Consider the following 24,108-nt stretch of genomic DNA (forward strand, 5'->3'; position numbering starts at 1 on the left):
ACCACACAGCTAATCAGCATCATTAATCAAGTTTTAGTATAATCACTGATAGTGTTCCGATTTTCTTTTTTTACATTATACGTAAGGATGTGGCTACATTGAAGGTAAGTTTTATTTTAAAAGTGTTCAAGAGTGTATCAAGAGTTTATAAGTGTTGGAAGAGTTTATAAAATCTAAGTCTATAAAATTGAAATAAATAAAAAATTATAAAGATGAAAAGAAAATCTGTATCTATTTTGTGGTTCTTAACACCCGTGACAGCCGAGGGATTAGAATACCTGTACTGTATATGAATTAGGTGTACATTTTTGACAATTATTGTAAGTATAAGACAGTAGGACTCCATAGCAATGTTATGATTAAGAATCTGCTGGATGTATTCTTAAAAGTTATTTGCTTTGCAGATGAATGTCTGAAATTAAGAGATATGGTATCAATTGCACAGATTTAACATATAAGCTATACACATTTAGTTTGGGGTATCAAGCAGTCTATATAGGTCCATTGGTTTAGGTTAGTTATCAAAGTCAGCCACCCCATCAAAGTGTTCGTTGGGTTAAGTTACTACTGACTACTACCTTTGATGTCCCCAATTAACTTCCTTCAAATTATGTGTCAACAAATAAATTTCAGAGCAAGGCTTTAAACATAATGAAAGAGAGATGTGATCTTATCTTTGGGGTCCTCTAATTCCCCTCAGTAAAGAGGTTTTATTTTTACTAAAAATGTAGAGTTGACAACTTTAAAGTGAAGTAAAAGGCTAAATAAGGTAGTGGTTTGTATTTCAAATAAATAATTTTTGGAAAAACTAATACATTACTCATTTACATATAGAACAATTGAAATAATCACATAGAAAAATACTGGTTAGACAATTTCAGTCCTACCACTGGTCCGAACATACTTAACCAACTTATAATATATCTTCTGCCTCTGAGTTCTAATGAGGGTTCCTTTTCACAATTTAATTGAGACATCAATTTCATGGTATTACATGGATGTAAGTGAAAGTACGGAACACCTAATACTGGATGATCTTGTTGTGTTAAACTCTCCCATTTTCTAGTCATTACCTGTTCTTTGAATTGCACAGAAATTCTACTCCATATCTCCTCTAACTTCAAAGAAATTCCAGACATATAACATGCATTAAAATATAAAACAGGAACTGAATGGCTTAGGCTATATACCACATGATAATCAAAAGTAACAAAATCACACTGTGGATATGCAGCAACGCATGATGGGTCGTAAGTCTCAAAACAGTTTTCATTTTGGGTACTCAATTCATAGTCATCATCCAAATTACCTGTACTGTTTTCTATTTCATGTGTTTCAGGAAGATGAAGTTTCTTAGAGATGAAAAAATTCCCCTCAATATCTACATTTCCATTTGTCTTCCAATTATCTCCGATTTCCTGAGATTTGCCGATCAACTCCAAACAGGCATCGACAAACTCTTTGTAGGTTAAACAGCTCATTGTGACACTGAAACATATTTCAATAACATTAGAAAAAAATTTAAAATAGTGATATTAAAATGTTTTTCATCAATTAAAAGTCTATAAATTCACAGCAAGAATCTCAAAAGTTTACACAACAAAAAATCAGTGACAAGTACAGTACTGTACAGTAGTAAAACAAAACAGTGGTGAAACAAATGTCTTTTGCACAAATATTATCCAATTAGTTTACTCTTGTTGAAGAACATATGAAAAATTTGGAAATAATCTATATCTTTCTTAACTTGAGTTCTTTACAATGGAGATATATTTCAATGACAGCTGAAGCTGGCCATAAGACCTTTAGCAATGTGTAATTACCAATTTCTAGTTAGCGGGGGGGGGGGGGGGGACCAGCCACCCTGCTCACACCCACAATGGTAACATTAAATCACTTTGTACTTGCAAGCAGGACTTCTTGGGGGACAGGTGATGGCAGGACTAGTATGTGTAAAGAGCTCAAGGTTTGTATAGTTAGGAAAAATACAAAATATTTCCAAATTTATCATTTGTTCCAGAACTACAGTATATACAAACCCTTTCGCTCTTTACAGTGGACACTCATCATTAGGTGGGTGGAAGTTCTAAACTAACTGGCTAGTGACTGTCCTGGGGTGGGACTCTGAGTTTCACACAAGCTGTTTAGAGATACCATGTCACCTTGCTAACTCTCAACATCTGTGAGAGCTAACAACTTGAGTAATTCATGCAATGGTGCGAGAACTAAGCATTGTGACATGACCAGGTAACTGTAATCTTGGAGCTAAGCTCTGCAATTAATCCAGACATTGCCCGATTCTGTCTCACTAGGTGATCAAGGACATAACAAATATATATTCATATATATCAGGTTATACAAGGGACAATGGTACCCACCTGCAGTCGGAGAGGAGTTTAGCTTGCAGAGTTTCTCAGATGCTTAAACCCTAAGAGAGGGGAGAAGGAAGAACAATGAGGCCAGCCACTCGCACACTCATTCTAATCTTACTACTGGATAATGTCTCCCCTCAACCAATTGCTACTTGTCCTACAAAGGACCTGAGGTTTTTCCAACCATGTTTTATGCAGCCTCCACAGGACCTATCAAGAAGGTATCTACGCTCCAGTAGGTAACGTCTTGCAGGTAGTGGGCTGTGAAGGTTGTTTGGCGTTTCCATATGCCTGCCTTTAAAATCTGCGTTACAGAATAGTTTTTTTGAATGCCAGAGATGTGCTAGCACCCCTGACGCAATGAGCTCTGGGTCTACAGTCGAGAGGGATGGAGTTCAATTGTAGGGCTCATTCGATCACCTGTCTGATCCAGGCAGAGATCATGTTTCTGGTGATCTTCCTCTTGACTCTACTTGTACTGACAAAGAGTCTGTTGACCTGTGAATGAGCTTTTGCAGTTCATTTGAGATACAGTACTTCCTCAACACCCTTACAGGGCGCAATAATGTACCAGCTGATCTGGGTCATCAGTTACAGAACGGAGATTCTCAATCCGGAAGGCCACTATCTAGAATCTGCTAAAGCTGGATTTTGAATCTTGACAACAAACTCAGGGACAAAACTGAGTGTCACATGCCCCCCCCTCACCTTGAATGGGTGATATCATAGAACAAACCATGTAGCTTGCTGACTCTCTTTGCAGAGGCTAGGGTTAACAGAAAAACCGTCTTCAGGGTCAAGTCACGGTCTGATAACTGACTAAGCGGTTCGTATGGTGCTCCTTTCAGGGCTGGTAGTAGGCGAACTACGTTCCAAGAAGGAGGTCTGACTTCCGATTGAGGGCAAGTGTGCTCAAAACTTCGTACAAAGAGAGACAATTCCGTCGAGGAGGAAATGTTAACTCCGCTCAATCTAAAGGCTAAGTTCAAGGCCAAGCGGTAGCCTTTCATGGTCGAGAATGAGCAGATTTTTCCTCCTTAAGGTACAAGAAAAACTGCTCTTACTGGTATAGTGGGGGTGAGAGGAGCCATACCCCTTCCGCGACACCAACCACAAAAGATGGCCTGCTTCGCCTAATAGACAGCAGAAGACGACTCCCATAGGTAGGCACATCTTCACATCCGCCTCGTAACTGGTTGCAATAAGCCTCTTACTGACAGAAGTTGCTGGATAAGCTCCAGGCATGAAGCTGTAGCGAAGCTAATGCTTTGTGGAAGATCTTTACATGTGGTTGTCCAAGTAGATCGCGAAGTGGAGGGAACTCCCTTGGTGTCTCTGTGAGCAGATGAAGAAGGTCTGAGATCCATTCTCCATGCTGCCACATCAAAGCTATTAGGATCATCGAAAGAGCTTGCAAAGTCCTTACCTTATTCAGAAGCCTCCTTACTAGGCAGAAGGGGGGGAATGCGTAGACATCCATGTTGTCCCATTGATGTTGGAAAGAATCCTACCAAACTGCATGGGGATCTGGTACTGGAAAGCAGTACACAGGAAGCTTTTGGTTGAAGGACATCGTGAATTGGTTGATCATTGGTGAACCCCACAAATCAAGACTTTGTTGGTTAGGTGATGTTTCAAAGACCACTCGGAGCATACTAACTGAGTGTTCCTGCTCAGATTGTCCGCCATAATATGTTATTTTCATTAGTAAAATAAATTTTTGAATATACTTACCCGGTGATCATATAGCTGTCAGCTCTGCTGCCCGACAGAAAAACCTAAGGACGAAATACGCCAGCGATCGCTATACAGGTGGGGGTGTACATCAACAGCGCCATCTGTCGAGCAGGTACTCAAGTACTCCATGTCAACACAGAACCAATTTTCTCCTCGGCCCACTGGGTCTCTATTGGGGAGGAAGGGTGGGTCCTTTAATTTATGATCACCGGGTAAGTATATTCAAAAATTTATTTTACTAATGAAAATAACATTTTTCAATATTAAACTTACCCGGTGATCATATAGCTGATTCACACCCAGGGGGGTGGGTAGAGACCAGCATATATGTTAACATTAAGAGCTAAGTATTTCGTATTTCATTTTATCAGTTATTCAAAATAACAAACATAAAATTAATAAGTACCTGGTAAGGAAGTCGACTTGAACAATTACTCTGCCTTTTTAAGTACGTCTTCCTTACTGAGCCTCGCGATCCTCATAGGATGCTGAGCGACTCATAGGAGCTGAAGTATGAAGGGTTGCAACCCATACTAAAGGACCTCATCAAAACCTCTAATCTAGGCGCTTCTCAAGAAAGAATTTGACCACCCGCCAAATCAACCAGGATGCGAAAGGCTTCTTAGCCTTCCGGACAACCCAAAAACAACAATAAAAAACATTTCAAGAGAAAGATTAAAAAGGTTATGGGATTAGGGGAATGTAGTGGTTGAGCCCTCACCCACTACTGCACTCGCTGCTACGAATGGTCCCAGGGTGTAGCAGTTCTCGTAAAGAGACTGGACATCTTTAAGGTAAAAAGATGCGAACACTGACTTGCTTCTCCAATAGGTTGCATCCATTACACTCTGCAGAGATCTGTTTTGTTTGAAGGCCACTGAAGTTGCGACAGCTCTAACTTCATGTGTCCTTACCTTCAGCAAAGCATGGTCCTCCTCATTCAGATGGGAATGAGCTTCTCGAATCAAAAGTCTGATATAATAAGAAACTGCATTCTTCGACATAGGTAAAGAAGGTTTCTTAATGGCGCACCATAAAGCTTCTGACTGTCCACGTAATGGTTTAGTACGCCTCAAATAGTACTTAAGAGCTCTTACAGGGCATAGTACTCTTTCTTGTTCATTTCCAACCAAATTAGCAAGGCTTGGAATATCGAACGATTTGGGCCAAGGACGAGAAGGAAGTTCGTTTTTGGCTAAAAAACCAAGCTGTAAGGAACATGTAGCCGTTTCAGATGTAAATCCAATGTTCCTGCTGAAGGCGTGTATCTCACTGACTCTTTTAGCTGTTGCTAAGCATACGAGGAAAAGAGTCTTCAAAGTGAGATCTTTAAAAGAGGCTGATTGAAGTGGTTCGAACCTTGCTGACATAAGGAACCTTAGTACCACGTCTAAGTTCCAACCTGGTGTGGCCAACCGACGCTCCTTCGAGGTCTCAAAAGACTTAAGGAGGTCCTGTAGATCTTTGTTGTTGGAAAGATCTAAGCCTCTGTGACGGAAGACTGCTGCCAACATGCTTCTGTAACCTTTGATCGTGGGAGCTGAAAGGGATCTTTCCTTCCTTAGGTATAAAAGGAAGTCAGCTATCTGAGTTACAGAGGTACTGGTTGAGGATACTGATTTCGACTTGCACCAGCTTCGGAAGACTTCCCACTTCGACTGGTAGACTTTGAGAGTGGATGTCCTCCTTGCTCTAGCAATCGCTCTGGCTGCCTCCTTCGAAAAGCCTCTAGCTCTCGAGAGTCTTTCGATAGTCTGAAGGCAGTCAGACGAAGAGCGTGGAGGCTTGGGTGTACCTTCTTTACATGCGGCTGACGCAGAAGGTCCACTCTTAGAGGAAGTGTTCTGGGAACGTCTACTAGCCATTGCAGTACCTCGGTGAACCATTCTCTCGCGGGCCAGAGGGGAGCAACCAACGTCAACCTTGTCCCTTCGTGAGAGGCGAACTTCTGCAGTACTCTGTTGACAATCTTGAAAGGGGGGAACGCATAAAGGTCTAGATGGGACCAATCCAGAAGAAAGGCATCTGTGTGAACTGCTGCTGGGTCCGGAATCGGTGAGCAATAAATTGGGAGCCTCTTGGTCATCGAGGTTGCGAACAGATCTATGGTAGGCTGACCCCATAAGGCCCATAGTCTGTTGCAAACATTCTTGTGAAGGATCCACTCTGTTGGGATGATTTGACCCTTCCGGCTGAGGCGGTCTGCCATGACATTCATGTCGCCTTGAATGAACCTCGTTACTAGGGATACGTTTCGATCTCTTGACCAGGTGAGGAGGTCCCTTGCGATCTCGTACAACGTCATCGAATGAGTCCCTCCTTGCTTGGAGATGTACGCCAAGGCTGTGGTGTTGTCGGAGTTCACCTCCACCACCTTGCCTAGAAGGAGGGACTTGAAGCTTCTCAAGGCCAGATGAACTGCCAGTAGCTCCTTGCAGTTGATGTGCAACGTTCTTTGATCCGCATTCCACGTGCCCGAGCATTCCCGACCGTCCAATGTCGCACCCCAGCCCGTGTCCGATGCGTCCGAGAAGAGAAGGTGGTCGGGGGTCTGAACAGCCAGTGGCAGACCCTCCCTGAGGAGAATGTTGTTCTTCCACCAAGTCAGTGAAGACTTCATCTTCTCGGAAATAGGAACCGAGACCGCTTCTAGCGTCTTGTCCTTTCTCCAGTGAGCAGCTAAGTGAAATTGAAGGGGGCGGAGGTGGAGTCTCCCTAACGCGATGAACTGGTCCAGTGATGAAAGCGTCCCTATCAGACTCATCCACTGTCTGACTGAACATCGGTCCTTCTTCAGCATGGAATGGATGCATTCTTGGGCTTGACTGATTCTGGGGGCCGACGGAAAAGCCCGAAAAGCTTGACTCTGAATCTCCATTCCTAGGTATACTATAGTTTGGGATGGGACGAGTTGGGACTTTTCCATATTGACCAGGAGACCCAATTCCTTGGCCAGATCCAGAGTCCACTGTAGATTCTCCAGACAGCGACGACTTGACGCAGCTCTTAAAAGCCAGTCGTCCAAATAGAGGGAGGCTCTGATGTTTGCTAAATGCAGGAATTTGGCAATATTCCTCATCAGTTTGGTAAAAACTAGAGGTGCCGTGCTTAGGCCAAAGCACAGGGCTTGGAACTGGTATACAACCTTCCCGAAAACGAACCTTAGAAAAGGTTGGGAATCTGGGTGGATGGGGACGTGAAAGTAAGCGTCCTTGAGGTCTAACGAGACCATCCAGTCTTCCTTCCTGACCGATGCTAGAACCGACTTTGTGGTCTCCATGGTGAACGTCTGCTTTGTGACAAAGACATTCAGAGCACTGACGTCTAGCACCGGTCTCCACCCTCCTGTCTTCTTCGCCACTAAGAAGAGGCGGTTGTAGAAGCCCGGGGATTGATGGTCCCGGACTATGACTACCGCTCCCTTTTGTAGTAAGAGAGACACCTCTTGCTGTAAAGCTAGTCTCTTGTCCTCCTCTCTGTACCTGGGAGAGAGGTCGATGGGAGTTGTTGCTAGAGGGGGTTTGCGCAAGAATGGAATCCTGTACCCCTCCCTGAGTAACTTCACAGACTGTGCGTCTGCGCCCCTGTTCTCCCAGGCCTGCCAGTAGTTCTTGAGCCTGGCTCCCACTGCTGTCTGAAGAAGGTGGCAGTCAGACTCTGCCTCTAGAGGACTTGGAACCCTTCTTCTTGCTCCCACGTTGACTTCCGGCACGAGCACCTCCTCTGCTGGAGGCTCTGCCACGAAAGGGCGGAATGAACCTTGACGCTGGAGTGTCCATCCTGGGTCTAGGCACGGAGGGCAAAGGGGTGGCTTTGCGTGCGGATGACGCCACCAGGTCATGAGTGTCTTTCTGGATCAAGGAGGCGGCAATCTCCTTGATCAACTCTTCAGGGAAGAGACACTTCGAGAGCGGAGCAAACATAAGCTCCGACTTTTGACATGGGGTGACTCCAGCTGACAAGAAGGAGCAAAGGTGATCCCGCTTCTTGAGGACCCCGGACACGAAAGAAGCCGCAAGCTCACTAGAACCATCCCGTATGGCTTTGTCCATACAGGACATAATGAGCATGGAAGTTTCCTTATCAGAAGGGGAGGTCTTCCTGCTCAACGCTCCCAAACACCAGTCCAAGAAGTTAAAGACTTCGAATGCACGGAAAACTCCCTTCATAAGATGGTCCATATCCGAAGGAGTCCAGCAAATCTTGGAGCGTCTCATAGCCAGCCTGCGGGGAGAGTCTACCAGACTTGAGAAGTCGCCCTGGGCAGAGGCAGGAACTCCCAAGCCGAGAACTTCTCCCGTGGCATACCAGACGCTAGATCTGGAAGCAAGCTTGACCGGGGGAAACATGAAGGATGTCTTCCCAAGTTGCTTTTTGGACTGCAACCACTCTCCCAGTACCCTTAAAGCTCTCTTGGACGAGCGAGCGAGTACGAGCTTCGTAAAGGCAGGTGCTGCTGACTGCATGCCTAAAGCGAACTCAGAGGGAGGCGAGCGTGGTGCTGCAGACACAAACTGATCCGGATATAAATCCTTGAACAGCGCAAGCACTTTCCTAAAGTCTAAGGAGGGAGGCGTGGTCTTGGGTTCGTCGATGTCCGAGTGTTGGTCGTCAAGATGTGCAGCTTCGTCATCATCAGAGAGTCCCTCGTCTGAATGTTGAGGAGGAAGAGGCAACGGAGTAGGTAAAAGCTGAACGGCTGAGTCCGGCAGCACGGGTGCATGCGTAGCTGCACTGGACCCAACGTCATGCCACTGTTGGTCAGTCTGAGAACTGGCAACAACCATAGCTGAGTGGGTGCGCAAAGCGTCTACTCCCGACTGTGGACGGATAGCGGAGACCACCGTGGGTTGCGGAGGCTGACGCACCGCGTCAAAACACGGCAGCTTAACTCCACCCTCCTGTTGTTGTGGTAGCACACGAACGTCAACGGAGGGTTCCGTGCGTCTGTGAACGTCAGCATGCGTCTGGCAGGGTCGACTGCGCATGGGTGGAGGAGCTCTCACAGCTGGAGTGTGGGAGCAGGCAGCCTCAGCGTCTGCTGGGCGCACAACCGTGGTAGGTTGTAGGCTAACGGGTGCAGCGTCAACCTTCTCCGCACGATACTCCTGCATAACCGCAGCTAACTGAGTCTGCATAGACTGCAGCAAAGACCACTTAGGGTCTACAACAGCTGGTGCGGCAACAGACGGAGTTACTGCCTGTTGCGGTACCACTTTGCCTCTCTTAAGAGGTGTGCAGTCGTCGGAGGACTGCAGCGAGTCCGAACTGACCCAGTAGCTACACCTGGGCCGTTGGACTTGCTCGGAAGGGACCTTGCGTTTAAGAGGCCGTGAGACCTTGGTCCATCGTTTCTGGCGTGAAACCTCTTCCGCAGACGAGGAATGAACGGGCTCACTCGTCTTCTTGTGGGTGGGACGATCTAGGCAAGATACGTCCGAAACCACGGAGGGAACGTCTGTCCGCTGATTAAAGCCTGTCGAACCCTTTGGTCGTACGACATTGCTTCTCCCCTGGGCTTGGGAGCTTGCAAGAGGTCCCGGACTGGGAGGACGACAGGCACGAACAGACGCACCCTCATGAGAAACACTGACACTTTTCACTGCACTAACACTCACTTCACTTCCCACTGCACTTTTACCTTTCAACTCCCTGACGTCAGCCATGAGTTGATTGCGGTCATTCGCCAATGACTCGACTCTCTCACCTAGAGCCTGGATGGCACGCATCATATCTGCCATCGAAGGTTGATGAGAGCTAGCAGGGGGGTCGGGTGCAACCACTACAGGGGAAGGAATAGGTTGTGGGGCATGGGGAGAGGAAAAATCCATAGAGCGAGACGAACTCCTCCTGATCCTATCCTTCTCTAGCCTACGTGCATATTTCAGGAATTCTTGAAAATCGAATTCCGAAAGCCCAACGCATTCCTCACATCGATCTTCCAATTGACAGGCTTTACCCCTACAATTGGAACAAACGGTGTGCGGATCGATAGAGGCCTTCGGAAGACGCCTTGAACAGTCCCTAGCGCTACACTTCCTGTACTTGGGGACTTGATAAGGGTCAGACATCTTGAATTAGTCAAAGGGGGGAATTCAAAATCTATCCAAGTCGTCAACAAATAATCCTAAATCCAATAAAAGAATGCAAGGAAGTATTGAAGATAACTTCTGCACAGCGATAGCTAATAACCAGAAATGAATACTTCACCAAATAACGTGAAAATCAATCCAGAAAACAACAGCGTATTTAGTAGGTCTTGCCGGTGGCACGACAGAGAGAAAATTGGTTCTGTGTTGACATGGAGTACTTGAGTACCTGCTCGACAGATGGCGCTGTTGATGTACACCCCCACCTGTATAGCGATCGCTGGCGTATTTCGTCCTTAGGTTTTTCTGTCGGGCAGCAGAGCTGACAGCTATATGATCACCGGGTAAGTATATTGAAAAATTCCTTTTGTCCAGGATAAAACAGGCTGATAGGGGTACTGAGTTGTCTTCTGTTTATCTTATCATTTCCACAGTTAGATGGCAGAGGGGCTGTGAAAAATACCTCCTTGCTTGTTTATGTAAGCCACTACCATTGTGTTGTCACTCATCAGCACCATGGTGTGTCCTGAAAGGAGCTGATTGAACTTCTTGAGGGCCAGAAAGGCTACCCTTACTTCCAGGAGGCTTATATGGCACTGTCGCTCAGACTTGAACCAGAGCCCAGAGGCTGTGTGGTGCAACAGGTGAGCACCCCACCCTTCTTTTGATGCATCTGTCAAGAGCATCAATTCTGGGGGAGGAGAAAGTCTACTCCCACTAACCTGAGAAGGATGGCATCTGACACCCACCAACTCAAGTCTCTCTTTTGCTCTGACCCTATTGGAACCAAGTTCTTTCCGCCAAGGCCAAAATATCTTTAGCTGCCACTGGAGAGAACGAGTTCACAGATAAGCCTTGGGTACCAGTTGCTCCAAGGAGGATAGGTGTCCCAGCAACCTCAGCCACCGATGTGCTGGTAGCATGTCTAGCAACAGATATGGGAAAGCTACCTCTTTCAGTCTCTCTATTCTTTCTTAGGTTGGAAAGACTTTGCATAGTTTAGTGCCTATCCTTATCCCTAGATATACCAGATCTTGAGAAGGTTGCAGTGGAGACTTCTCGTGATTTACCATGATCCCCAGATTGGGGCACAACTTGAGAAGTCTGTCTCAATGGAGAAGAAGGGTCTCCCTTGAGTCTGCAAGAATCAGCCAATCGTCTAGATAATGAAGGAGATGAATGCCATTCTTGTGTGCCCAGGTGGATACTAGGGAAAACACCAGTGTGAACACCTGAGGTGCTGTAGACAGGCAAAAACGTAGCACTTTGAATTGGTATATTTTGTTTAAAGTTAACCTTGGGTACTTCTCTGATGGTGGATGAATTGGGATCTGGAAGTAAGAGTCCTTGAGAGCCAGAGTTATCATGAAGTCTTTCCATCTGACTGTCTGTACTGTTTTCATTTTGAATGGGTTTGTTGGACAAACTCGTTCAAGACTGAGAGGTCTATGACTGGTTTACAGCCTCCAGATGCCTTCTTCACAAGAAGAGTAGACTCTAGAAGCCTGGGGAGTTGTCTAGGACCTCTTAGAAACTGTCCTTCTCCAGCATAGAGCACATAGGAACTCGACATCGCTAGATGTATGGGACGTGGTATCCCTTTCTGAGGACAGAGACCATCCAAGGTTTGGCCCCATGGAACATTCACCACTGCCACCTGCTCTGTAGGCATCCTCCCACCAGTGGACTGGTAGAAGGAATGCCCCTCTAGTGGAAACGGCCATGCTTTCCTCTCTCTGCTTCTCTACCCATGGAGCCTCTTGCATAAAAGGGCAGCTTAAAAGCTGCCTGCTTAGGTGGTTGCAACCCTTTCTTAAGTCCCCGGAGCTTAATGATCACTGCAGCAGTGGTGCCAAGGAGTAAGGGCGAAAAGTCATTGCCCAATCAAGGAAGGAGTCCTGGCTCGCCTTCCTCCATCTCTCATCAACTGCCTCAATGTCCTCAATGTTTAAGAGGGAGGGGCAATCCATTGAGGAGATGCAAAGCTTTATATCTTCTCTCCTAGGCACATGCTTCTGGAATTTTGAGACTACAGTACAGCATCCAGTTGTCTCAAAACCCAGTTGATCCACTGGATGAGGATGTTGTGAGTGAGGAACTCCACAGTCCTGGCACTTGAAAGAAGGAAACCAGACATTGCCTCCTTCTCCTGGTTAGTGGGGAAGTCTTCATTCTTAAACTGCTACCCCACCGACCCCAAACAGTAATCCAACCATGAAATGGTCCCCAAAGAACACTTTGTAACCCGCATAATGTTTGCGGCATCTGCTGCAGATAAAGCCACCCTCAAGGAAGCAAGCTTTTCCAGAGACATATTCTGGATTAAGGCTAAGATACCTGGATCTAGTGGAAGAGATGACAGATCATCGTTGATGATTTCGTAGTACTTCCTCTGTCGCACATACAGCGGAGGAAGCAAGCAAGATGAATTTATAGACCTGAGGGACTGTAAGACTCCAACCACTTAGGTGTAAGCTCTCTTCCTGGCACCCTTGACCCCCTTAGACCAAAGCAAGGCTACCTTAGTCTTAGTGGGCCTGGGGGTATCATAGAAAAGGTTCAGGACAGTGTCCTTTCCCTCAGATGGAAGTTGATCTGATTCCAACAAGGAGTTGATCTCCAAGATGCACAAAAGTCCCTGCAGAAAGACATGATCTGAGTCCTTCTGCTCCATGGGGGATATCTTAAGGCTGGCAGATACAGGTAGCCTACCATCAGTGTGTTCTGGGCTGTCATCAAATGAATCTTCATCCCCAGAGCTCACATCCATAGGAGCCCAGTCAGGGTCAAGGTTGTCAACTGTTCTCTGAACAGAGGCCCAAGACCTCAGATGGAGGCTGCTGTGTTCCAGTCTTACAGAGGTGGACCTGGAATCCGGAAGACCCATCCCCAGATTTGGTTGATAAGACGTTGAGCACCAGTCCTTTGGAATGGTCTTAGCATCCTTCCACTTATGCGGCTGAATGTTAAAGTCCGCAAGGAGAGAAGGATTCTCCTTCCTCACCGGTGCCTTGGATCTTATATCTTCGGAGGGCACGGGAGGAGGGGACTGAAAGTTTCGCCATTGGGGTGACCGGTGCCTGTCAATTTCAGTCTATCAGCTATAGTTGTCCATGAATGAGACGTCTCTAGTAGATCTCAAGCCTCTGCTGGTCCTTGGATAGATGGAGTTCCCTGGGGGGAGTAGCTACCTAGTGACCTCATTTCCTCTTCTGCAGTGTGATGGGTATGATAAGTAGCCTTTTCCATTCAGGGTCACGGCTGGTATTAGATGTCTTGATATTAATGTGCTGCTGGTACCTAGATGACCGCTGAGGGGAAGGAAGGCGGGGCACTGCTGGAGGAGGAATCTGCTTAGCAGCAGTGTTACTGTGCCTTGAGTCAGTTGGGGGACTATTCCTCCGCAAGGAGTTTGAAACCTCTAAAAGGATGGCCAGAGTACCCAGGCAGGGTACCATTGGAGAATCGGGGGTCGGACCTGAGACTGCCTGCACCAGGTCAGCAAACCGTGATGTGTCCTTCAAAAACGTGACAGCATTCAAAGGAGGGCCACTAGAGTCTTTCCTAGGTCTTGATGGAGTGCCTAGGAAAGGATGAGCATAACCAGCAACCTTTTTACTCAAGGTCAATCATCCAAGACTGTAAACTTCCCTGCTTCCCCTATAAAAAAGGGAGGCTTACGCTCAAAAATGATCCCAGATTTCCAGTTTTTGATATCCAGCCCATTGAGCGTGCTTCGGCTGAAGCTCTGCGAAATTTGGAAGGCAAACACCCTGTTGTGCCATAGCCTTCTTTGCTGCACATGAGCACTGACTCTTATGACAAGGACTTTGCTTCTGAGTTCTCTACATACTCCTCTAGGAGTGAGGGAAGTAGTTTCTTGGGCTATAGCCCAGTTGATCATACTGCTTTAGATAACCAAGCGAAGAGAGCTCCTGTTTCTATTCATGTTTCGGTCCCGAAAGACCTTATCTAAGACGTGTGAGGTTAAATAGCGTCGCCAACATAGAAAGCGTGAAACTTAGAGAAATGAGGCTTCAACTGTGAATGTCAAGCCTACAGGCTCATGAGCCCGACCAGAAAGCAAACAAGAGGCACTCCAACTACATGCGCGCGACCCTCGGCTGCAAGAACGAGATCCTCAGGAGCGTGAGCTGTTCAATTACAGCATATACAACTTCCATCACAAGAGCAGACACCTCTTCAAAGAATAGTCCATGCTAAAAAGAGGAGGCATTTCCTCTCAAAGTTTTCTTTGTGAGGAAAACTAAAAAGCGAACGGCTCAGTCGGGTGAACGACCAGTCCCTTTTCCTCCATTCTAAGGGTTGAAATAGACAGCAAGAAGGAGCACCAACTCGAGAACTCTTCGGAGTTCCTAGTCATTCCCACTAGGGACTATAAAGAGATGTCACGCCCTAAGATGGGAAAGGCTCTTCGGAGTTACAAATTGATCCTCTACATGTCAAGAAAGGGGAGCCACATCCTGAGAATCCTAGACTAGAGCTGCCAAGGTTTATTGGTAAATATAGAGTTTCTCCAATAGAGAACGTATATCGGAGAGGGCCAAAATCAATCCAAGAGACATGGCCATCAAAATCAACCGAAGAACCATCACCACAATCTTATCAAAACTCTAAGTTCCAAGATGAGATGGAACCTCATCCCAATGAATGTCCTGTAACTCCTTATATGTCTCTCCCTTTACCAAGGTGGAGAAAGACAGTGCCTTCTACAAGAGACTGTATAGTTTGGCGATCAGGCATTTCTGCCTCCCCTGAGCCAGCCGAGATTTCCCATGTTGTCGATTCGCCAGGTCCTGATGTCGAGAGACCTTTTTATGTCTACCTCTACTGAGCTGGAGGAAGAGTCTTCTTTCCCGATGTGATGCTCCAAAACCGCCCTTCTCGGGAAGGCAGAGATCCATCGACTTGCTTCTCAAGAAAGCACACACCTCAAAGCATCATCTCAAGTTGCCATGATCGCGTCAGACTGAGAAGACTATCCAGAAGCTGGACGCACAATTTTCTGCAACAACAGAGTTTCTCAAAGTTATATCCTCCTGTCTTCCCAAAACAGAGGAAGTTTTACGTAACAGAGGGAGCTCATCCTTAGCCACTCCCCTTAGGCCCTGAGGTAGCTACTCTAACCCTAGGGATGTCAGCAGAAAGGCTTGCACAACAACCATTAGCTTTCTCGGCCCCAGAGCCCATGAATATGAAGGCAGCAGCAATGTTAGTTCTTGAGGCCTCTTCTTGGTTGGACCACTAGTCTAGCACATTAATCATACAGGTATTTTGTAGAATCCTCGAATCAGGTATATTTTGAGATACCTTTTCAGGTGCGAAGGCAATGAAGTTCTTGTTAAGCCAGGCTACTTACCAATGGAGCAACTGGGTACTGAAGCGCAAGGACGCAGTGGTCAACAAGTTCGTCAAGCACATGGCCTTCAAAGACTATGATTTTGAAAAACACCTCACTGACACATAGTGCTTCTCTCTTTCCCAAGGATTAAGTGGATGCGGGAGTGGGAAAAGGCAAGATAAGCCTCCTCCTTCAGGAAGGTCACAACCTTTTAACAACCATAATATTTTACAGTGCCTCCTAAACACAAGAACTCACCCCATAGGCAGCCACCTGTAAGAGAGAGGCACAACAATGAAAATTACCAGTTCATGAGATCAACTGACCAGAAGCAGCCTTTTTGCTGAAGTCATCAAGCCAAATGAGGGCGCGGTCAACGAGGACCTTGTTTGGAGGGTGATCCCCCCATTGCACTACCTGTGGGGGGATGCATGTCAATGTATGTGAATGTGTTTAGGGCCTTCCGGGACTGGTAGACACTGAAAGAGCAAAGGGCGGGACCCCTCCCCTTTATACTTGGCAACAGAAGAATACTTCTTTTGATGGCACACAAGCGGCATCCAAGGAAAACCATCTTTCTTAAGCTCATGTTGTCAGCCACACACAAGAGATAGGACAGCAACCGAGATGCTGCTCGACAGGAGAAAATATGTTGGTTGAAGGCAGGTAATACATGAAACTGTAACACAAATACAGTTACAGTATCAAAAACCAATGCATATCCTTGCTTCTTCCATAAATATCCCTCAAACATGAATGAAACACAATTCATTCAAACTGCAAGAAAATGCAAAAGATTAAAGCAGCCAGATGTGGACCCCGAGAAGTATGTCAGTACTATTGAGCAACCAAAGTCAAAGTGAAAGTAGTGCTACCTATTGGGTGGGTGGGGTCTACCGACCAACTATTAACCAGCTGTGTTTACTTCGTTAAAAAGCTTAAGGTTTGTATTATGCATAGGAACAAAGTAATCAGCCTTACACTTGCTTTAGTCTGCTTGATTGTTGCAAAAATAAGAGCTGTGAGGCTGGAACATTGTATGATAAATTCTAGGTAAGCATAAAAAAGAAATCTTGTTACTAAAAAGTATAATTTTTTCATTAAAAAATCATTACAGATATGCTGGAAAAATTAAGATTTGCTTTGTTCTAGATGGTTATACAGTATCAATAATCATTGTTACATTAACCTTTCCTTGTTTACTACAATTTGAAAAACTTCAAGTTATGTTTTGGCATTCCTGTAACATGGCAAGTGGTACATGGTTCGCTATGCATATTGATCAAGTGGGCGAGTATTTTCCTACACAAAAGTTCAGTGATCCAACTACCTACACATTATCCCAAAATAGGCTATAATATCTCTCCATGTTAGATTAAGACATATAATTGCAAATAAGGTCTGTGGGGCTAGCCAGAACAAAAAAGAATATAAATTCATTACTACAAAAATCAAATAAAATCTGAGAACATACATTGTCATAAATGATACGGCTTCAAGTCAGTTAAGGAAACAGGGTGGATGAACTCATCCCCAAAATAAGTTAGGATCCACCACTCTAGGTTAGGTTAAGTCACTGTTATAAAAAAACGTAGGGGTGCATGTACGATAGCGGCCACCTGTATGTATTATTATGGCTAACTTAGTATACGGCAGTGTAAGGGGGGGGTCGCAGGAGGGGCGTTAGCCCCTTGTTGGGTAAGTAGGTAAGGACACGTCTTGTAGATTAGGTTGGGGGGAAAGTTTAGGTTAGATGACGTCCATTTTTAATCCACGTGGGAGGAACTAGCCACTGATATACAAAGGCTCCAAAAAGTAAAACGGTAACATAAGATATTCTATCCTGACCAAACTTACCCTAACCTAAACTAACTAAAAGAGAAATTATATGATATACCTAACGTGTCAAAAACTATCCGATGTGTTCTTACCGTAGGGATTCCAGGTTCCTCGTCGCTCACTCAACGCTACCAATGTGGGCCCACTACTAAACGTCTAGCTGCAAAGCGCTACAATCTGCAGGAAGTTCATTATCATTAGCTACCTCCTACAGAGACGGCACATCTTGCATACTTTTATTTGTAACTTTTATAGTTTCTCTAATATATTGGGAAACCTCTTTGGTTGGCTATTCTCATTTCAGAGTATATGTATAGTCAATTTTTTTTAGTGAGGCAGATTTGCACCGACTCGCAGGGGTGCCCATATAGCTCGGAAAAGTTTCCTGATAGCTGATTGGTCGGAAGTATCCGGACAAAAATACTTCCAACCAATCAGCTATCAGAGAACTTTTCTGAGCTAAAAGGGCACCTTCCTGCAAGTCAGTGCAAATCTGCCTCACTAAAAAAATTGATTATAGTTGATAGGGATGGGTGAATCTTTCTAGCATTAGTTTAAAAACCTCATATTTCTTCAAGATAACTGTTACAATAAAGGGTATCCTATCGCAATCACAGAAGATAGTACTCACTGGCAAACTGACAAAAACAGACGATTAATTTTGATAATGATATTGACATTAATAATTTTAATAATAATTTTAATCATTCTAATTTTAATGGCTTTAATAATAATTTCAATAATGATTTTAATAATATTAATGATAATCTTATTTATGTTAACAATAATTTTTATAAATTTTAATGATAATAATAGGAAGTTTATTTATCTTAATAATTTTAATCAAAAACAAGAAATATTATGATCTAGTGTTACTTTGCCAAGAAGAAAGTTGGTTAGGAAACCAATAAAGGTATGAGGCTGAACCTCAGGGTAAGCTAAAGATTCGGCCGTTTAGATGGGGGCTGGCCGGTAGATAGAATAAGACTCCTTGCTTAGTTAGGTTTAGAACCTCAATCGTAACTTTCTGAATTTTAAAATGTATGAAATTTAAAATAGTTCAAAGTACCGATTAATAAACTTATGTTCATTATAAAGTGTTATAGTAAATATTTACTAACACTTTCATCATTGACTCTAATTTCCTCCTCTAAAGCTAAATAAATGTTCTTTTGTATATCTTTTTCATTGTTATTTCTAACATTTTCCAAGTCTACCATATTCAATTCGGTCTTTATTAATATGACAGCTTCTTCCTTAGCGCCAAATTCACATACATAAATGTAATATTTTCTTCAATTGTCATTTACAAACTTCGACTTGGTCATTCCTGCTTTCTTTCCTTCTATTTTTCTTTTAATTTCACTTGTCACCATACATTTTATTTCTTTCTCCATGAAAACAAAAAGTGAAGAATACTGTATTTAAGAATAACAAAACATAGATGATAGAGGCAGAACAGGTCACAGTAGTAGTACCCATAAAGGTGTTCTTTGGAGTAAACGATTAAGAATCTGGAACCTGGAATTTCCTGGAACCATAAATGGATTATGGACGGTTAAGTTAATAAGTTATACTTGCCAGCAATGTCCAATCTCATATTCTGTTACTGTATTCTAGTTTTGCCTCTATTTTGATTAAGCTAAACCTACGGTTTCCTTTTTCTGAGTAGCATTCTCGTGAATATTTATATTTCTTTATTTCTTAGCCTTATTTCTTTGGATTGATGCTAAAACTAAGTTTCTTAAGTTATTATATATTACTCTATATATGCTACTACTGGGGAATATTATATAATGTACATATATCAGGGTGTTTCTAGCCAAGATTATTATCTTCTTACTTATAGTATTATTATTATTATTATTATTATTATTATTATTATTATTATTATTATTATTATTATTATTATTATTGGCTAAGCTACAACCAGAGTTGGAAAAGCAGGATGCTATAAGCCCAGGGGCCCCAACATGGAAAGTAGCCCAGTGAGGAAAATAAACAAGGAAAAAAAAAATATTTCAAGAACAGTAACAACATTAAAATACATATACCCTATATAAACTATAAAAACTTAAACAATACAAGAGGAAGAGAAATTAGATAGAATAGTGTGCCCAAGTGTACCCTCAAGCAAGAGAACTCTAACCCAAGACAGTGGGAGCCTATGGTACAGAGGCTATGGCATTTCCCGAGACTAGAGAACAATGGTTTAATTTTGGAGTGTCCTTCTCCTAGAGGAGCTGCTTACTGTAGTTAAATTGTCTCATCTACCCTTACCAAGACGAAAGTAGTCACTGAACAATTATAGTGCAGTAATTAACCCCTTAAGCAAAGAAGCATTGTTTGGTAATCTCAGTGTTGTCAGGTGTATGAGGACAGATGGAGAATCTTTAAAGAATAGGCCAGACTATTTGGTGTATGTGTAGGCAAAGGGAAAGTGAACCGTAACCAGAGAGAAGGATCCAATGTTGGACTGTCTGGCCAGTCAAAGGACCCCGTAACTCTATAGCGGTAGTATCTCAACGCGTGGCTGGTGCCCTGGCCGACCTACTACCTTATAATCTTGTAACAATTGAGCATAATGTTGAAAAAAAAAATGGTCCGTGTCTAACATTTCCTTCTTTCTCCATTTCTGTATATCCAACATGACTCATAATTATTGTTTTACCTCTCTCGTTTATTTTCTTGGTATAATCTTTATCTACCATCTTACACAAACCTTTAATAAAACATTTCACTGCATCCTCAAAGTATATATATATATATATATATATATATATATATATATATATATATATATATATATATATATATATATATATATATATATATATGAGCTCCCTAAGTAATTATTATAATCTAAAACAACATTGAGTGTTATAAAGGGATTGGCTGTTGATATACCCACAATCTCTCCACACTGAAATCTGCCAATATTGTCATTAATTTCATCCTTAATTTTCATTAACCTTAGTTTCTCAAACATCTTACTGTGTTCGTAACAGATAGTCATCGGTTACTGTCTATATCTAATCTGCTTCCTTTAGAATTGTCTGCTGATTATATTTCTAATTCATCCCATTCTTCTGGTATAAATATTCCTTTTTTTTTCTATTTAATTCCTAACTTCTTTCACGCCAATCTTCATTTCATGCTCTACGTTTTTCATAATTCTTTTGCTAATTTCTTGTTTCTTGTTTGGCTCCTGTATTCCCTTTTTCAGTTTTTCAGGTATAGTATTATTTCATCTGCTTCTTGTTGAGTTGTCTTTATCTGCAGATCTGCAGTTGGGAAGGAAATTTGTAATTGCAAATTATTTGATGAGGAAGGAAAAAATTTGACGCACTTCTTATTACAATGCGAAAAATATCACAAGACATTATCATATTTGACTTTTGAAATCAAACTCAAAATTGAAAGAAGACAATATCAAGTCTGCTACTGTTTAAGACAGAGGACGAGGAAAACGTGTTTAAATGGAGAAATATAAATTGTGGAAAGCCAGGAAAGATGAAAGATAAATTAAACAATTCTAAAACAGCATTGGTAAAAGCGGTCTATTAAACTTCCCATTCATGATCTCGATATTAATCTCTGGCGCTGTCGTTCAATTAGTTCATTATGCATGTTACATAAGACTTTTCCTAATTCTGACCCTCCATTATATACAGATCATCCCGGACAGTATCACCCTGTTCGTAATTCTAATTATGCAGTTAATTTTAATAGTCTTGTATTCTACAACATGAGGCTCAATACTACACAGTATTCTTAAAATTTTATTCTAGCTGTAACCAAATTGTGGAATGATCTTCCTAAAAGGATAGTTGAATTAGTAGAACTTTAAAAGTTCAAACTTGCAGAAAATATTTTTATGATGAAGAGACAAATAAGTATCTCTTTATTGTTTATATATGAAAGGTCTGTTTTAATGTTATTTTTCTTAAAATGTTTCATTTTAATTGTGCATTACTTCTCATATAATTTATCAATTTCCTTATTTCCTTTCCTCATTGGACTAATTTTCCATGTTGGGGTCCTTGGGCTTATATCAACCTGCTTTTCCAACAAGGGTTATAGCTTAGATAATAATAATAAGTATAATAATAATAACAATAATAATAATAATAATAATAATAATAATAATAATAATAATAATAATAATAATCAGGTTCAGATTCAAGTCGAGGTTTCGCCTTTGCATCGGTGCATCTTATGTCTTTTAGTTTTGTGTGTTCCTTATTTTCAATATTTTTATTCTCTTTTCATCCACATTGGTTGTAGTAAACTTTTCTTAATTTTAATATTTTCTTCACAAAATAAGGAATTTTCCAACTGTTTGTGCACTATTGTTTTTGTATGGTTGTTGGAGCTCTATTGATTTTCTTCGTATATCACGATACTGTGGACAATATAACATGAAGTGGTTAACATTCTCATATACATCACAGAATACACAGTTTATAGGTCCACTTTGGTGTCTGTTTTTTTTTTTTTTATATTTAACCCCAATGGGTTTGTCCTTTCTCTGAATAGTAAAATTGATGAAAATGTGTTGTCACAGTCACACACTTCCTAACTGGGTTGCCGTTACAAAGGTAACATTGCAGCCCAATATTACTGTGAACGGGTCTGGCAAGTGGAAAAGTCAACGTGACTGAGGTTGTTAACTTTCCTTGTGATTTATTTCCTTTTTTATAGAAGTAAAGTCTTGGATATTAGGTGGGGTAAGTTACTCTAATTACTTGTAAGTGTTTAATCTCGTTATAGTTATGCCAAGAAGTTCTAGACGTTATAATGACTACCGGGAAGTTTACCCTGACCAGCCTTTCTTTATTTAACGAATTTTTGCCTTATTTAATGTACCTTCAGAAACATGTAGCACTGAATGTTAAAGAAAATAATCACCTAGATGAAAAGAGCACGCTAAAAGCTACATAAGAAGTATAGTCATTATATGAGAGATTGAACAAGGTGTAAATAAATGAGCTTGATAAATTGGGCGAATTATAGTTACAGACGGAACAACATTTTTAGACAAGAAAATAATTTTTCCTGCAGTAAATAATGTGCTTTCACTGAATTTTACCCACATTTCAATAACCTATAAACCGAAATCCTGTTAGACCATCTAAGAACCTGAATATTTTTTAGAAATCTAATGGTTTTTGCTCGGCCATGCTCTCGCAGAGAAAGAAAACATCAAGCTCCTATATACTGGCAAGCAGTACATGCTGAGCTGCTGCGCACGCTAACCTCATTGATTATTTTTTCTTAGATAATTAGGTTTTTATTTGTAGTGAAAATAAGCATCTTTTTTAAAGAATATGGATGCTTTTCTATGGGATACCTCTGTCTCTTAGTAAAAAGGCTTTTTCCGTCCGTAATTATGATAAAACCAATAAATTTTACCTTTAATTTTTCCAAAGTCTGGAGAGATGTTTCTTTTACGGTAATGTTTACCTTTAATGTGCCCTTTACCTCACTTTCTTACGCAGACACGAACAGTTCCAATAACAGATTATTGGCTGATAGGTCAAGCATCCTTATAACATACGATGGTGTAATGGATTTCATAACCAATTACAAACGGCTTCAGTCGAAAACCAAGTTTGTTCCGTAACTGGAATACAAACCACGCTATTTAAAGTGGGTAATTACTTTCGCATAACTGAAAGGACGAGCCATAAAATTTTAACGAGGGATTATTACCCCACCGCTAGTTAGCGGGGGGTAGGGAGGGTAGTTAGCTACCCTCCCCCCTCACACACCTGTGTTGTAGCTCCTCTTTTACTTTGGCTCGGGTGGTGATCGGACGTGTCCGCTTTCACCCTCGCCTCTTTGACAGCCATTAATCATTGCTTTTTCTTTCTTTTTCTCAGTGTTGTGAAGTTGGCCTCTGCAATGCGGAAGTGCCCTGGGTTACCTGACCGCCCTTGTGGGACCTTCATGTCTTCCATCGAGACGGATCCTCACACCTTATGCCCTTATTGTAGGGGTCAGCGGTGTGAAAGTGATAATGTTTGTATGGAATGTAGGGAGTGGCCTACCTCCCAGTGAGAGAGGTTTTCTCGGCGCTGGAAGAAGAAGTCCAGACGGGATATTTCTCCTTCAAAGGTTTCTTTGAAAAAGGAAAATCCTAAGGACTCTTCTTCCGTAGCCCAAACCTCCTACGAAGCTCCCACTCGGTCGGCCTCTCGTGAGAGGCCGTCGAGTGGTAGCGTAGGCCGTACTGTTGTTGACCGATCTCGGGTTTTGGGAGAGGGAGTTGCCTCCCATAGCGAGGCAGCTCCTCTTTCTCCCTCGGGGGAGGATTTAATTATTTCTCCTGTTAATAATGATCCTTTGCAGCTTTGGGCTTCCTTGGGGCTTCAGGGTTCGCCCTCCAAGGAAGCCCTGTTTGACATGATCAGGTTGGGAGCAGCTGTCAAACAGTCCCCGGCGGTAGCAGAGGTTGACCCTCTGTCTATTGTCGAGGCTGTTGTGGCAGACGCTTCCAATGAGAGTGTTCAAACCCCTGCTCCTGTTGTAGCTGAAGGCTTAGCTCCCCCCTCCGAACATCCTTCGAGGGAGGATCTAAGTCCAACGGTCTCTCCTGCGGGTGTTTCTTCCCCCCGGGAGAGTTCACTGACAGAGACTCCTCTTTGGAGGACTGCCAATGGTTTGCCTGCTGCCCCCAGAGGACGCATCCGACGTAAGGCTCGCC

At 42.9% G+C, this 24,108-nt stretch overlaps 2 protein-coding genes across 9 annotated transcripts in view; one reads left to right on the plus strand and one right to left on the minus strand.

The window, feature by feature from the left end:
- Positions 1–765: 765 nt before the first annotated feature.
- Positions 766–18,875, minus strand: LOC137615777 (ubiquitin-like-conjugating enzyme ATG10). 5 transcript variants are annotated; one of them, XM_068345473.1, is made up of 3 exons: positions 18,677–18,875; positions 17,492–17,576; positions 766–1,488 (listed from the first exon to the last, which is right to left on the minus strand). In XM_068345473.1, the coding sequence occupies exon 3, from the start codon at positions 1,479–1,481 to the stop codon at positions 849–851; it is 633 nt and encodes a 210-aa protein (XP_068201574.1). In that variant the 5' UTR covers positions 1,482–1,488; positions 17,492–17,576; positions 18,677–18,875; the 3' UTR covers positions 766–848. The 5 variants fall into 5 exon arrangements, with proteins under 5 accessions (XP_068201574.1, XP_068201572.1, XP_068201573.1 ...); XM_068345471.1 differs by having other exon boundaries at positions 18,521–18,875; XM_068345472.1 differs by having other exon boundaries at positions 18,469–18,875.
- Positions 18,876–21,971: 3,096 nt separating this feature from the next.
- Positions 21,972–24,108, plus strand: part of LOC137616293 (ATP-dependent RNA helicase DDX54) — a 121,973-nt gene continuing 119,836 nt past the window's right edge. Inside the window, exon 1 of one of the 4 annotated variants that reach the window (XM_068345936.1) lies at positions 21,972–22,064. The gene's annotated coding sequence lies outside the window, so the exon portion shown is untranslated. Of the gene's footprint in view, positions 22,130–24,108 lie in introns of all 4 variants that reach the window. The other 3 variants (XM_068345935.1, XM_068345934.1, XM_068345937.1) reach the window with 3 other exon arrangements.

Source organism: Palaemon carinicauda, chromosome 22 (assembly GCF_036898095.1).
Source record: "Palaemon carinicauda isolate YSFRI2023 chromosome 22, ASM3689809v2, whole genome shotgun sequence".
In the NCBI taxonomy this organism is placed as follows: Eukaryota; Metazoa; Arthropoda; class Malacostraca; order Decapoda; family Palaemonidae; genus Palaemon; species Palaemon carinicauda.